Source organism: Homalodisca vitripennis, chromosome 4 (genome assembly GCF_021130785.1).
Source record: "Homalodisca vitripennis isolate AUS2020 chromosome 4, UT_GWSS_2.1, whole genome shotgun sequence".
NCBI lineage: Eukaryota > Metazoa > Arthropoda > Insecta > Hemiptera > Cicadellidae > Homalodisca > Homalodisca vitripennis.
Genome location: NC_060210.1, coordinates 204,154,255 through 204,169,256, shown reverse-complemented (window position 1 = coordinate 204,169,256; position 15,002 = coordinate 204,154,255). Strand labels below are relative to the sequence as shown.

Genomic DNA, 15,002 nt, shown 5'->3' with positions numbered 1-15,002 from the left:
TGATCGTAGTCTTGCATTTAGGGGGGGATGGTGTGTTGTGATTTTCCTAAGTGAGGACTGCTTATTTGTGGCCGTGTCAGGTTCTAATCTATTGTTGTCACTCCCTGGGTCATATCCTGGTTCAGTTTTTTAAAAGGAGTTTGGCTGTCTCTCCTGGTCATTTCCTGGTTCAGTTTTTTTTAGAAGGAGTTTGACATAAAAGCTTTGGAAAAGGAACAATTGCACAGGAAGAGCAGAAGACAAAAATGGAGACGGCTGCAAGGAAAAGAGTTACGACACTAAACTAAAATCGCTACGTAAAGAATATATGGCAGAATATATAAACAAAGCTGACAACAGGTCCAGAGCGTTATGGCAAGTGGTAAATAACCAGCGTAAGGCTAAAACTGACAACAACACAGAATTGCTCCTCCTCATGGACAACACCATTATAACACAACCAGCAGAAGTGGCAAACTGTTTCAACACATTTTTCTCAACTGTGGCACACAGAACACTCCAAAACTCTGATCTTAATCCGAACCAGACCCAGATGACTATGAACCACCTCCACCTATAAAGCAGATCTTACACTTCAAACCAGCAACAACTAATGAAATCTTAAAAATCATAGACTCCCTAAAACCAAAAACCTCATCTGGAGCAGATCACATATCAGCTAAACTTGTAAAAGCATGTAAAAACGAACTGTTAAGACCACTCACCCTTATAACTAACAAATCTCTTTCACAAGGAATTTTCCCCAACCAATTAAAAAATAGCTAAAGTCTACCCAAAGTACAAAGCCGGACCACATAATGACACAAACAGCTATCGACCTATTTCACTCATTTCTACTTTTTCAAAAATTTTAGAAAAAGTTGTCTTACACAGACTCCTAAACTACCTTGAGGAAAACAAAACTTCTTACTTACCAACAACACGGATTCCTAAAGGGCAGATCAACATCCACAGCCTTAATACAATTCATAGAATACATTATAGATCAACTGGAAGGAAGGCTGCACAGCAACCTGCCTCTTCCTAGACTTCAGTAAGGCTTTTGATTGCCTAAATCACGAACAACTACTCCAAAAACTAGGAAACCTTGGTATATAAGAGGAAAAGCTCAAAGCTGGTTCGTAGCTACCTGACTGATAGAAAGATGTTTGTGGAAGTAAATTACACTGAAAACAACATACTACAGAAATGTCAATCAAAAACCACTGACACACAAAGGGGCGTACCACAAGGATCGGTTCTGGGGCCAGTCTTGTTCCTCCTACTTACAAAATGACATGCCCAACTGGCTAGGAGACATCTGTCATACCGTCATGTATGCAGACGACACAGCACTAACAATAGCAAATAAATCAATAGCAATACTCCAGAGAAACACAACTGCCACTTTCAATAAAACAAAACTATTCTGTACCAGAAATGACCTTGTCTTAAATAATAAAAAAACAGTTCAGATGACCTTCAGCAATCTACGCAGAGACCTTAAACTTGACGCTCCCAGACCTAGAAATAAAAAACACCACCAGACACCTTGGTATCATAATTGATGATAAACTGTCATGGAAGCCACAAATAGATCAACTGTGCAAAAAACTATCTGCAGGAAAAACTATGTTATACGTAGAATAAAACAAATAAGTGGCACAGACACGGCCCAAGGTAGCTTACTTTGCTCTCTTCGAATCACACCTGAGATATGGCATTGCCACTTGGGGAGGAACATCCAAAACCAAACCTTGAGAGAGTTCTGATCAACCAGAAGAGGGCAATTAGATGCCTCGCAGGCCTTAACTACCGTGACAGCTGCCGAGAACACTTCAAAATTTTAAAATATTGACAGTCGTATCACTCTAATAAAGAGAAGTAATCTTCCACACTGTAAAAACATCACAGCCAAGACACTCAGATCTGCACCAGCACAACACTAGACATGCCTCGGACTTCGCATTGCCCCCACACCATCTGAGCCTATACAAGAGGAAACCATCCTATAAAGGAGCCGCCTACTTCAACCACCTTCCAGAGCACTTAAAGAACCAACCACCTCACCGCTTCAAGAAACAACTGACTCTGTGGGCTCCAAGAGAGACCTTTTTACACAGAAGAAGAATTTAACAAACAGCTAAAAATTGTTACCTTATACCTGTATAAACTGACGCTATGTACTGTTCTCAAAGAACATGTCAATAAAGTATATTGTCTATTGTCTATTGTCTATTGTCACTGGAGTTTGCTTGTGTACAGTAAAAAAAGACAAAACATTTTTTCATTATGACTCTATTGAAAGGAAAAATTACGAAAATGCCACAAGTGTAGCTGCTAAAATCTTAAGATATACTTCTGGAAATTGTGACAATCTGTCACTTACAGAGATAAAAGGGCCTCAACAAAATAATGCTTATGATTGTGGAATTTTCATGCTCTTTGCTATTGAACTGACAATATCAAACTTTCTGACTAAAAAAGACATTGCCGACATGAGATTTTTACAATTCATGAAAATAAAAAAGAAGGAAGCTATTCAGAAAAGGGCCAGTTTAGCTTACATTTTGAACAACAGGTGCAGAATAAATAGTCAATTACTCTCACTTTTCATTACTTCTAGAGAAAACAAGGACAATACAGCACGAGTAAGCCAGAATAGCCCCTCTGAACTAAGAATGCGGACAGAGGTGAAAGGAAAACATTCCCATGGGCAAAAAAATACTGAGCACACTGAAGTACCGTGTATAAATAGATTTTCCTGTCTTTTAGAAACATGTTCAAATAATCACTATAAACCACAAGAAGATAAACAAATAACAAACAATACAAAGGTTAGACAAACTTCTAAATCAGCTACACTCAAAGAAAGTAACAAAATGCACCAAAAGGCTGGTTTATCCAAAATTACAATTTTTGGGGACAGAAAGGTTGCGTGGAGAATCTAGAAAAAAATTTCAGCTACAAAGAAGCTAATGTTAGTGGCAATGTGTATCAAGAATCAAGAACAATTACACAAAAAATGATGTGGTTTGATAGTGGGTGGCTCAAATAGCATAAATACAGAAGAAGAAGACAAAATTAAACTACTCTTAAATACACTGCTGACTAAAATATTATTGCCCCTAGGGCTGATCCCTAGGGGCAATAATATTTGCTTGTATGCCGATGACTCTAATGTAACAATCTCTGGGAAGACCATGGAATGTATTGAGGAATCGTTTTTATTTGCCTTTCAATCATTGAAGACTTTTTGACAGTAAAAATCTTCTCATAAATTCAAGTAAAACAAATTTTATATCTTTTAATACAAAACAAAATAGAGAAAATGATCAACCAAATATTTTTTGGACAACACTTTACTAGAACAAGTTGATCATACCAAATTTCTTGGCCTAATGATAGATAAAAATCTTTCATGGGATAAACATATCGACTATGTTGTTAGTACAGGGTTGCTACAGGAGTCCAATAATGAAATTCCCTGACTTTTCCCTGATTTCCAGACCAAATTTTTCATTTTTCCCTGACTTTTTTCGACGCAATCCCCAGGGTTTTTGGCAATTAATGGGTGGAAAAAAGCGGTGTTGAGGCTAACAGGGTGGCAAATATAAAAAAGCAAAAAATAAAGTGAACACAGTTTAATACGTACAAAAAGATTGACTTAAATGATCTTTTACAACACAGAAGTAAAATACTTTAGAACACTGCGCCATAAGTAATTAGTAGATTTTATATTTTTCCCTGACCAACGTCGAAATTCCCTGACTTGAGACCGGATTCCCTGACTTTTCCGTGATTTCCAGTCCTGTTTTTTTTCCCCTGACTTCCCTAACCTGTAGCATCCCTGTAGTAAAATGTCATCTGGATTGTATGCCCTAAGACAAATGTCTAAAATAAGTAATTTAAAAACTCAAACACAAATTTATTATGTTATGGTCCATTCTCACCTAGCCTACGGAATTAGTGTGTATGGCGCTACAACAAAAAGAAATCTTGATAGAATACTGCTTCAACAAAAAAGGGCACTTAGAATAATGTTTAACTTAAAAAGAGATCAATCAGTGAAACATATTTTTGTAGAATTAGGCATTCCAACTGTTTTTGGATTATACATTCTGGAAACTGTAGCATATGCTAAAGTAAATATAAATTTTGTCCAAGAAACAAATAGGCATAATTATAACACTCGTACAAACAGGCAAGTAGAACCTCATAATTTGAAATTTTATACTAAAAAAAAAAAACAAAATTTGTAGGCACTAAAATGCTCTATCACTTTCCCTGGAAGTTTTTGTTGGAACAAAATTTGATGATTAAATTTAACCCTTAGCACGCCGTAGACGGAATAATCCGCGATGTTTTTGGTCTTATAACGCCAAAAAAAACGAAATAATCCGCCGATCGATAAAAAATATATTTTATTACTGTTTTGAAGTTTATAAAATCCAAAAAATAAGCCACAATACAAATTAATGTACTGGCTGGACCAAATAATCCAGTTGCAGCTGTCAGGCTGGCCGCAGTAGGTATAGGATGCTCAATCAAAATCAAAATCAAAATCTTTATTGTCTTTAGGCATATAGCAATCGACATGGTCATCATTTTATGTTACAAATCATAACTTGTCATAGTTAATGTGTATACTACTTAGGTATGACTAACTAGTGTAAATTGATAATATAAAACATCATTTTTGCTATACCTAATTCTTGAATTAAAATAACATTGATAAATATCAAATAAAATCTAAACTAAATAATAAACTAAAATAAATAGTCAATAAAATAAAATAAATAAATCTTACATATATAACAAACTTACAAAACATTAATTTCAGAATTTGGCATGTTTAAAAATTCATCGATACTACTATAGAAGGGATGAGCAGCCAGCCATCTATGTAACTTACATTTAAAGAGACTAAAAAGATAAATCTTTGGTTGAGAGTGGTAACTTATTATATAGTCTAATACACATTATAGTATGGCTAGATCTAATTTTTTCCAAATCTTGTGAAGGGTACATCAAGACGATTACTATGCCTTGTAAATCTTTCATGGATTTCATTCCTTACATTATATGGTAAAATATCTTTATGAATATATAACAACAAATAAAATATATAGAGATTAAAAACAGTTAAAATACCTAAATTAATAAAAAAGTGGTTTACAATTAGTCAGGTAGTGAGACTTGGTAATTATTCGAACAGCCTTCTTCTGTATCACAAGGATATCTTTAAGGTTGCTGGAATTGCCCCAGAAAAATCAAACCATAGCTTATTATGGACTGAAATAGACCATAGTAAACAGTAACAATATAATGTTTAGGAACACAACTCATAAGACGTCTTAATAGATAAATCACACGAGATAGCCTAGTTGATATTTGTTCAATGTGTTTTGCCCATGACAGCTTACAATCAATGTACACACCTAAAAACTTGACACAATTATCAAACTCAATATCATCTTTAACAGGCCTAAGACTAAACAGAACTGATTTAGTTTTGTCATTATTTAAAAGTAAGTTATTAGCTGAAAAACCAATTTGAAGCTAGTTCTAAGGTATTATTGACTTGTAATTGTAAATCAATGAAGTTTTTATCAATAGAAAGAAAATTGGTGTCATCAGCATACATACAAGTTTTAGACTGTTGAATATTAATAGGTTAAATCATTTATTGCTATTAAGAACAAAAGAGGGCCCAATATAGACCCCTGTGGGAACACCACATCTAAGCTCCCTAGCTGAAGACCACCGGCCATCAAGATAAACAGCTTGACTCCTCCTAGACAGATAAGATCTAAAAAATTGTTTTGCAGATCCACTGATGCCATACTGTTCCATCTTTTCAAGCAACAAGCTATGATCAACACAGTCAAAAGCACGGCTTAGGTCAATAAAAGTGGCCCAGGCATACTCTTTGGACTCAAAAAGCGTTGAGAATCTCCTTACTACAGTATCAATGGCAGATATTGTTGATCTACCTTGCCTAAAGCCAAACTGGTTGATCAGACAAAAATCCATGCGATTCCAAGTACAGGCTTACCTGCTTATAGACAATGTGCTCAATTACTTTAACCAAAGACTGGAATAAGCGAGATGGGACGGAAACTTGCTGGACTTGTTGTAGGCCCTTTTTTAAATACCGGTATTACTTTAGAAATTTTCAGACTATTCAGGAAATACACCCTGCTCAAGGCATAAATTAATACTAATGGTAAGTGGTTCTGCAACATGATCCACTATTTCCTTCAACATATTGCTAGATAGGCCATAGAAATCCTTACTATCTGTTTTTTTCATTTGACTTATAACAGACCTTATTTCAGAAACTGACACTTGATTCCACTTAAAACTATCTGGGTTTGCAAACATTGGGCACATTTCAGTAGCCAAAACTGAGCTAGGCTTTTTTATATTAGACCTTAATTTCAGTTATGGAATCAATAAAATAATTATTAAAAACTATCAGGGTTTTAAGTCCCAGTTCGACTTATATTTAACTGTATTGTTAATATCATTAACAATGGACCAGGCAGCTTTACACTTGTTATTTGAGTTTTCTATAAGATTAGCATTGTAATTTATTTTTGCTTCAATCAATGGCTGCTCGATAAGACCGTTTAAGTCTGGTATAACAATTTTTATCACATATAGACATAGAAACTTTGTACTTGTCATAAGCAAAAACCATTAACAAAAGATCTAAGATATTTTAAATCGTCATTAAACCAGTTACCCCTGTTTTTAGTTTTATTATTGGGCATACAACTTAATTCCTTAAGAGGAAAAATATTATCAAAGATATACATAAATACCCTAAAGAACTATTAAAAAAGGCATCAGCATCATTAAAACACAAAACACTATAACATAATGTATGATTCCAGTTGATCCTTGAGAGTTCATTCCTTAGTTGAAAGGTTTTGTCCCGTGAGTAAACTCGCTTCTTCACCGGTTGACTCCTTACAGGTGCTGGGTGGACAGTTGAGGAATTACTGGTGACCTAGACCCTGAACCATAGCGCGTTGTGGTCTGAATATGGGAAATGTTCCACAAAAGAAAAATAGTTTTGAAGTGGGACATATTGAAAAAAACATTATCCAAACACGCATTAGAACGAGTAGGTTCAGAGTTATGACAATACCATATTGAATTGTCTCAAAAGATTTAGAAATTCTTTGACAGACCTAACATCTTTGGTTACATCAAACTGAGCATTAATGTCACCACCACACACCAGTCTATAATTAGCCCACTTATCAGTCAAAAATGTCAAGAGACTTTCAAGTTTTTCCAAAAACAAACACTCATCACTTGCAGGAGTACGATACAAACTTATAACAATAATCTTGAGTTCGTCAAGCAATAAAGCACATGCCTCAAAATGATTGTCAACACAAAAAAGACACAATATCAATATTACAACATTTTTAGCCTATTAGAAGCATAAATAAGTGTACCACCATAATTATTAATTTTCTCTGATATATTGAAACTAAATTAAAGTGTTTTATGCTACAGGCATTAATTTCAGAACTGCTCAGCCAATGCTCGGATAAACAAATAATGTCACAGTTATTATTCATAATCACAGACTCAAGAGCGTTTAGCTTGCCAAGCAATCCGCCCTGAATGTTTAAAAATAAAAAGGACAAAGGAAAACTGTTCAAAAAAAACTAGACTCAGAACTAGTTGTTCCCAAGCCTCCTGACCCAGGGCCTGTGTTAAGCTGTAGATTTCTTATAACATGCTTCCTATATTATTTAATTATTTATAGGAATTTTTTTATATTTTTAATTAAGAGAATTTGTAAACTTATATAATAATTGAATTGTAAGAATTGTTATCCTTTGAGCAGTGCTGATTTTCTTGTCAATTCAGGTTTCGAGGAATGCTAGAAGCTTCCTTTTGTATCTAGGTAATGAGCATAGGTTACAGGTCTGGTTGGATATGTACCATCCAATTCAGACATTGTGTTTGCTCAAATTTGATGGCCAATGTTAGGTTGATTAGATGGTGGGAGGGACTTCTATATCCTTCCGGTGGCTTCAACCACGTTTTCAGGGGATTCGTTGCTGTGTGCTCAGAGAGACAAGTCGTATTAAGTTGATAGCCTACTCTTGCCGTATTGATTTTTCGGGAAGAAGGTTGAGTTTGTTGAGTTTAAAATTAAAATTTCTTTTCAAAATTTAAAGTCTCACGTTTAAATTAATTAATCTATAATAGTCATTTTGGTTACTTGGTGAAGTCTTCAGCGGATGTGTGAGGTACTGTGAAAGTTAGAATTTAATATTGAAATAGAAAATTACTTGATGATAGTTTTCTCTGTTCAATTTGGTTTATTCAGGAATAGCTACTAAAAAGAAAATTTTATTTAATGTTCTGAGATTCTATATACCTTTTAACAAGTTGCTAAATTTTAACATTCAAAGCCAAGCGAACAATTCTGGATAATTCAATAATTTGTAAATTGGAAATTTACAGAAAATAAGTAGTTTGAAATTGATACAATTTTGACTTTAACTGGTTGGGACATTGTCTTGGTTCATATTTAAATATTAATATTACCTTAATTTGTTTGATTTTTATTTTGAGAAGAAGTATTATTTTATTATTTATTTCGTTTTATATTTGAAGAAAGATTATTTTATTTTGAAGTTTAATGAAGATTTTTATTTTGAGTTTCTGTTGAAAACATTAGCACTGAGAACTTGAAGGATACAATTATTGAATGATTGATTGATTGTTAATTTTAAGACTGGACTTGTGAACTTTTGATGAGTTATAAATAAGATTTAATTGAGAATAAATTAAAAGTAAAGAAAGATAGCTTGGCGTTGCTGTATTATTGAATTCAAAATTTTATTAAAATTTCTATTATTTTATACTGAGTCTAATTATTGAATTCCATAGGAACTTGTGCATTCTAAAAATAAAGGGTTATTAGTTTAGAATACCATTGATCGCTCTTATACTAAAACAAAAATAGTGTGATTTGTTTATAGAAGATAACCTTACTATAGACACGTTACAGTAGGTAAACAGTAAATTGTTTTGTTGCTGGCAGCTGTTCTCCCACTCCCGTCTGTACGCCGATGACGATACTATCCGCCATTACGACTGTCAGTGGAGCACGCATTGTGCCTTTGGGAAAGTGTTCTTGCGTTGTCATTCCTTATACAAACAGTTGTAAAAAGTTATTGATACCATGTTTTAGGTGTTATAATAAAGTTTTTATTGTTTCTTTTCAGTTGTGTGATTATAGCTGCAAGTCATATCCCGAGACCCATGGCTTTCATCCCGATTTTTGTTTTGAAAGTTTACAACCGTACAACTGCCGAAATCTATTATTATCAGAACTTATAAAACTAATCAAGATCAGCATATTACACTTTATTTGTTTTCTTATCCTTGTGCATAGTTTTCATCACATGCATTTGATTACTCTGTAACCTAAAATTTGATTTTGATTGAAATATTCCATTATTATGAAAAATATGATTATTTTAATGCAAGTATTACACTGCTGTAAAATTTTTTTTTTTTTGTGCGACTATTAGTCATTAGGAATGAATAAAAAAATTAGCTAATTTAAGGAATTTTTCATTTTTATTTTTTCACCTTAAATGAGCGTAATCTAAAAAAATTACTAAATTTATATCGGCGTTCAAAGGGTTAAAAAAGAACTAAAAGAATTTTTTATTAAAATAGCACCATATTCCATTGAGGAGTTTTGGGAAAGAAACTATAATTAAAATTTGTGTATACACTTTGTCTATATATTTACTTATAAGCTATTATTTAAGTTGTGGTTTACGTATACAGGTAGTGCCATAAACTTAAGAAAATTTTGTGATAGGATCCTTTTTCTGTATAAGAATTTATGTTAGAAACTAACTACATCTTGGAAAAATTTTTTTTTCTGTTTGGTGACCTGTTAAATGTTAAATTTTTATTTGTTTTTAAATTTTTGCTAATTATTATATTAGCTTGGTTTAAGTTATATGTCAGCTGTTACTCGTATTAATTTAATTATTATATGCAAATTTTTGTTATTATTTAACTATTATTCAATATTATTAATTATTAGTAATTATACTTATTGTAGGTTGACGCTATTCATTGTACAATGTACATTTTATTGAATAAAGGATTTTTGAATTTTGAATTTATATATATAGATTGGATGAAATTTGTTCCTTCTGGTGGTAGTTATACAGGGTGGCTGGTCATCAGTGTTACAACAATTTTTGGGTGAAATTACAAAGTAAATGAAGTGTAATGATGCATGTAAGAGGTTCCAAGTCAAAATATTAGCTTCAAAAAGAATTATTTTAATTTTTCTAAAATCTAACCATGTTTTTAAACATATTACAGCAATTTCTCAACTACCCGTTAGCGGATTTGAGTAAATGACATAATTTTCGTATTCTACATTAAATTTTGAATAGAAAAATTTTTGTAACACTGATGACCAGCCACCCTGTATAACAATGTTCTTACTTTTTAATATTACACTAAATATAGTATCAATACAACATTTAGATTAGCCTACTTATAGCAAATTGTGCCATGAACATAAAAATACATTGCTGTAAGATTCTTTTACTAATTCATAATATACATACATACACATATATACAGTATGGTAAAAAAGTCCCGGAACGGTTTAATATATTTTTTACCAATATATATAAAGTAATGAGACTTGGTATATCAATAATAGCCATAAATTTTCATAGTTTTTTAAGGTATTAAAAATTTTGTATCCCTTATGGGGGACGGCCCACGAGGAGTCAGACAAAATTCTTAAATAGCAGCATAGGTCGAGTTTTATATCAAATTAAAGGTCTTAGTTAGTAGAACACATTGCCGCAAACCGGACCTCAAAAGGTTCACTCTAACTGAAAATGGCGGCGTTTTAAAGTTATTCGTCATTTATCCAAATAAGTCATTCTCTTACATTAAGATAACATTAATTTAATAATTAGAATTGAAAATGTAGTACTTACAATTATAGAAAGTGTTGAAAATGTTGTCCAAGTTTCTCTTGGCAATAGCCCAATCTGTGGTAGAAGCCTTCAATAACTTTTTTAATCATCTCAGGAGGTATTTGATGAGTTTCCTCTGTTATGCGATGAATTAGTTCTTCTGTGTTGGCAGGCTTAGTTAAAAAAAACCCTTTGTTTTAAATAACCCCATAAAAAGAAATCAATAGAGGATTTATATCAGGTGATTCTAGGTGGCCACTCTATTGCTCCCCTACGTCCTATCCAAACGATTGCGAAACTCTCTATCAAGCAGCGCTCGTACTTGTAAAGCATAATGAGGTGGTGCACCATCCTGTTGAAACCATACTGTGTTATAACTTCGACCCAACACAGCACGTAAAGCCGGTATAATGGTTTCTCTCAACATCAATTCATATGTCACCCCATTCAAATTTCCATTGATTATGAAAGGTTCCAACAATATGATTTCCAACAATCCCAGCCCACATGTTAACTTTTCCAGGTTTCTGGGTATGGCTTTCCCTCATCCAGTGAGGATTGTCGTCGCTCCAATAACGACAGTTATGCCTACTTACATCGCCATGAAGTGTAAAGGTCTGAAAATACAAACTTTTGCTAAGAAATTTCGATCTTGTACATATCTATTCATCATTGTCTCACAAAATTCCACTCTTCTGTCAAAATCGTCTTCCGAAAGCTCCTGGACCAATCTGACCTTATACGGATAATAGTGGTTTTGTTTTAAAACGTTTTAACACTGAAACATGGCTTATTCCGTGATTAGTTGCTGCAGTTCTTGTTGATGTGTGTGGTTCTTCGATGAAACTTTGTAATACTTCTATGGATGTATTTTCGTCAGTAGCAGATAAAGGTCTACCACTTCTTGGACGGTCTTTAACATTGCCGGTATCTAGAAATCGTTGGACTGTTCTACAGACGGTAGACTTTGTTATTGGTGGCCGGTCCGGAAATGTGTCATTTAATAAATGCACAACTTCGTCATATGATCGTACAAACGGTCACCATACCCCCTCATCATAAGCAGGTTTATTCTCTCAGTCTCAGTCAGAAGACATCCCTATCACAAGATTCACAACTAGTCACTGTTAACAATTAAATAAACCCAATCTTACACTTTACAAATCTTAACTTAAGATCGACTTTTGTAACAGCTCATGAGGAAAATTAAGTTTCCTGTCTAAACGCATTCTACCCTCAGAATGATAAGATACACAGTTAATGACCCTGCAGTTGGACTTTTCAACAGGAATGTCAAAAAGAACTTTCACTGAATAGAAAGGATGTAAAACACTAATGAGTTTTCAAGACCAATACACTATCCCGGAAATCCCATTGTTGCAATGAATGTTGCCAACACAGAAGAAACTAATTCATCGCATCACAGATAAATGACGAATAACTTTAAAACGCCGCCATTTCAGTTAGAGTGAACCTTTTTGAGGTCCGGTTTGCGGCAATGTGTTCTACTAACTAAGACCTTTAATTTGATATAAAACTCGACCTATGCTGCTATTTAAGAATTTTTGTCTGACTCCTCGTGGGCCGTTCCCCCATAAGGGGATACAAAATTTTTAATACCTTAAAAAAACTAGAAATTTATGGCTATTATTGATATACCAAGTCTCATTACTTTATATATATATTGGTAAAAAATATATTAAACCGTTCCGGGACTTTTTTACCATACTGTATATATAACATTGTTATATAACTACCGTAAGAAGGAACATATTTCAATTGTTTTTTTCATAAAAGTATAAAACAAACTTTGGGTAAACTACGATAAGCGAACCCGGTTTTTATATCACTTATTACAATCATCGATACTTACGTATAACGAATAACAAAACTATCAATCATTATCAACGTATCTGAAATACTAAATTAAAGTTACATGTAGGTTTGTAAGTGAAAGTTAATTTTATTAAGTTAGGCTATTAATTTTTTATATATATATATAAAGGAGCCAAACGATAAAACTAACACAGGTGATAGGAAAAATGGCATTTAAACAATTAAGAAAATGTAACAAAACAAACATCTTGAAACCAAGAAAGACAGTAAATCATCTTATAGCCTTTTTCCTAGTTATTTAGTTTCTAAAGTTAACTATAGTTACTTATAGAACAAATTGTGATTAGAATATTAAAATGTGTATACAGTTGATGCAGATGATTTAGTTATTGTTTAAGTTCAATGGGTATAATAATTAAATCTCGTTTGATAATATCAACATAAAAAACCGGGTTCGTACTCTACACAAAATTTTATTAATATAAACAGTTCAACATTGTAGATTTCTATCTTCAGGATACAAATTACCACTAAGTTATTTGGCTATTCTGAATTTTTAATATGTGTAATATAAATGTATATACTTTTTGCAAATTTCGTTAATTTTTGTGGCTACAGTGAAATAAGAGGTCACCACCACAATAGAATCATGTTTATGATTATCTAAACTATAGAAACAAAAATGTTAACACGAATTACGTTACATAAAAACTATCTATGTTGTGTATCTATAAGTAATGTAACAAACAAAACAGTTTAACATTTTAATTACTTTTTACTGTTTTTAAGGATATAGCCTACTAGGCTATGATTCTATTGTGGTGGTGGCCTCTTATTATACTGCAGCCATCTTCTTTAAAGGAAGAAATATTTCTAGCTTTATAGTTACAGTCTGAAAGCACAGTTCTTTGCAAAAAAAAGGGGTAGTTACTATTTAGATGTATTATAAATTTTACAAGTAGATCCTGCAAGCCAAACCTTACATAACAGGTATGCATTTCACAACTACTTGCTACAGTTATTATTGTATGTTAGGATAAATTTAAATGTTTTACCTACAAATAGTTCAATTCATGATCATGATATACTAGACAAAGAAACTTGCTTAGAATCAGGCAATGCAATTACCAAGCAACCATTAAATCAACATATGAAATGGGGATTAAAATTTGTAATATGTTACCTAGGGAAATTAAATGCTTAGATGACAATAAATTTAAAATTAAGCTTAAGTCATTGTTGATTGAATTAAGTATCTATGATGTAAAAGAGTTCATTTTATATTGTACTAATTATTAAATACATTTATTAGTATCACTGTTTAAATATTGACGATGTCATACATGTATACAATCTGTTTAAATGGCAATAAAGAATTTGACTTTGACTTTGACAAGATACGATGGACGCCCGGGTTAAATTATTAGTAATATTTCTCAATTAGTTTTAAAATAGACGTTCCAAAACACAATATTCACCTTCATAATAGGAATACTTACCCTAAATTGTAAGCATCTTAAAAAAAGAACAAAACACTTTTCAAAAGTTATTGTTAATCAGGCTTGATCCACTTTCCACCTTATAACTTAGACAAAAAAATGAATTCTTATTTTTATTTGGTAGTTTACTGTAAACTCCGGTTCTTAGAAATAGTAACTGAACCGTGGTTTGAACCATGTGATCTCAGGGACAGGGAGTGACTGTTCCGACTGCCCTGCCACGTCTCACAAAGCATAACAAATAAAACGTGGTATAAAGTGACGTTATGAAAAAAAGGTAGGGCGAAGGTGAATAATCAGATGATTACCATGCATTCGGTTGTTAGAGGTTAGAGGTTGGCGACCATAGGGCATAGTTCATTGTTTGTCAACCTTGGTTATTTAGGGAAATTGTAGTATTAGGATGTATCCTGTTAAAGATATTCAAAAGTACTTGCTCTTTGGAGGTTCATATTCCAAAGTAAAGAATCGACTAGTAAAGTTTTCGACAATTGATAGTATAAACATTAAAACTGTGTCCAGATTTACGCAACTTAGCCTTACATGACAGCTGACAGCCACGGGTAGGGACGTTTCGATACTACAGTACTGATATGAGTAGGTATCGATACTTTCCTTTCGATACTATAGGTATCTGTATAGATATCGGTTAATCGATATTGTGATATAGAAAACGATTTCT

General features: G+C 32.9%; 1 protein-coding gene across 4 annotated transcripts in view; it reads right to left on the bottom strand.

Annotated features, from left to right (window-relative positions):
* LOC124360926 (atlastin-2-like) overlaps positions 1-14,887 on the bottom strand; it is an 84,765-nt gene extending 69,878 nt beyond the window's left edge. For 2 of the 4 annotated variants that reach the window (XM_046814929.1, XM_046814930.1), the window contains exon 1: positions 14,629-14,887. In XM_046814929.1, coding sequence (XP_046670885.1) covers positions 14,629-14,674 — 46 coding nt within the window. In that variant the 5' untranslated portion in view covers positions 14,675-14,887. Of the gene's footprint in view, positions 1-14,320; positions 14,562-14,628 lie in introns of those variants that run through there. The other 2 variants (XM_046814932.1, XM_046814933.1) reach the window with 1 other exon arrangement.
* Between the last annotated feature and the right edge of the window lie 115 nt (positions 14,888-15,002).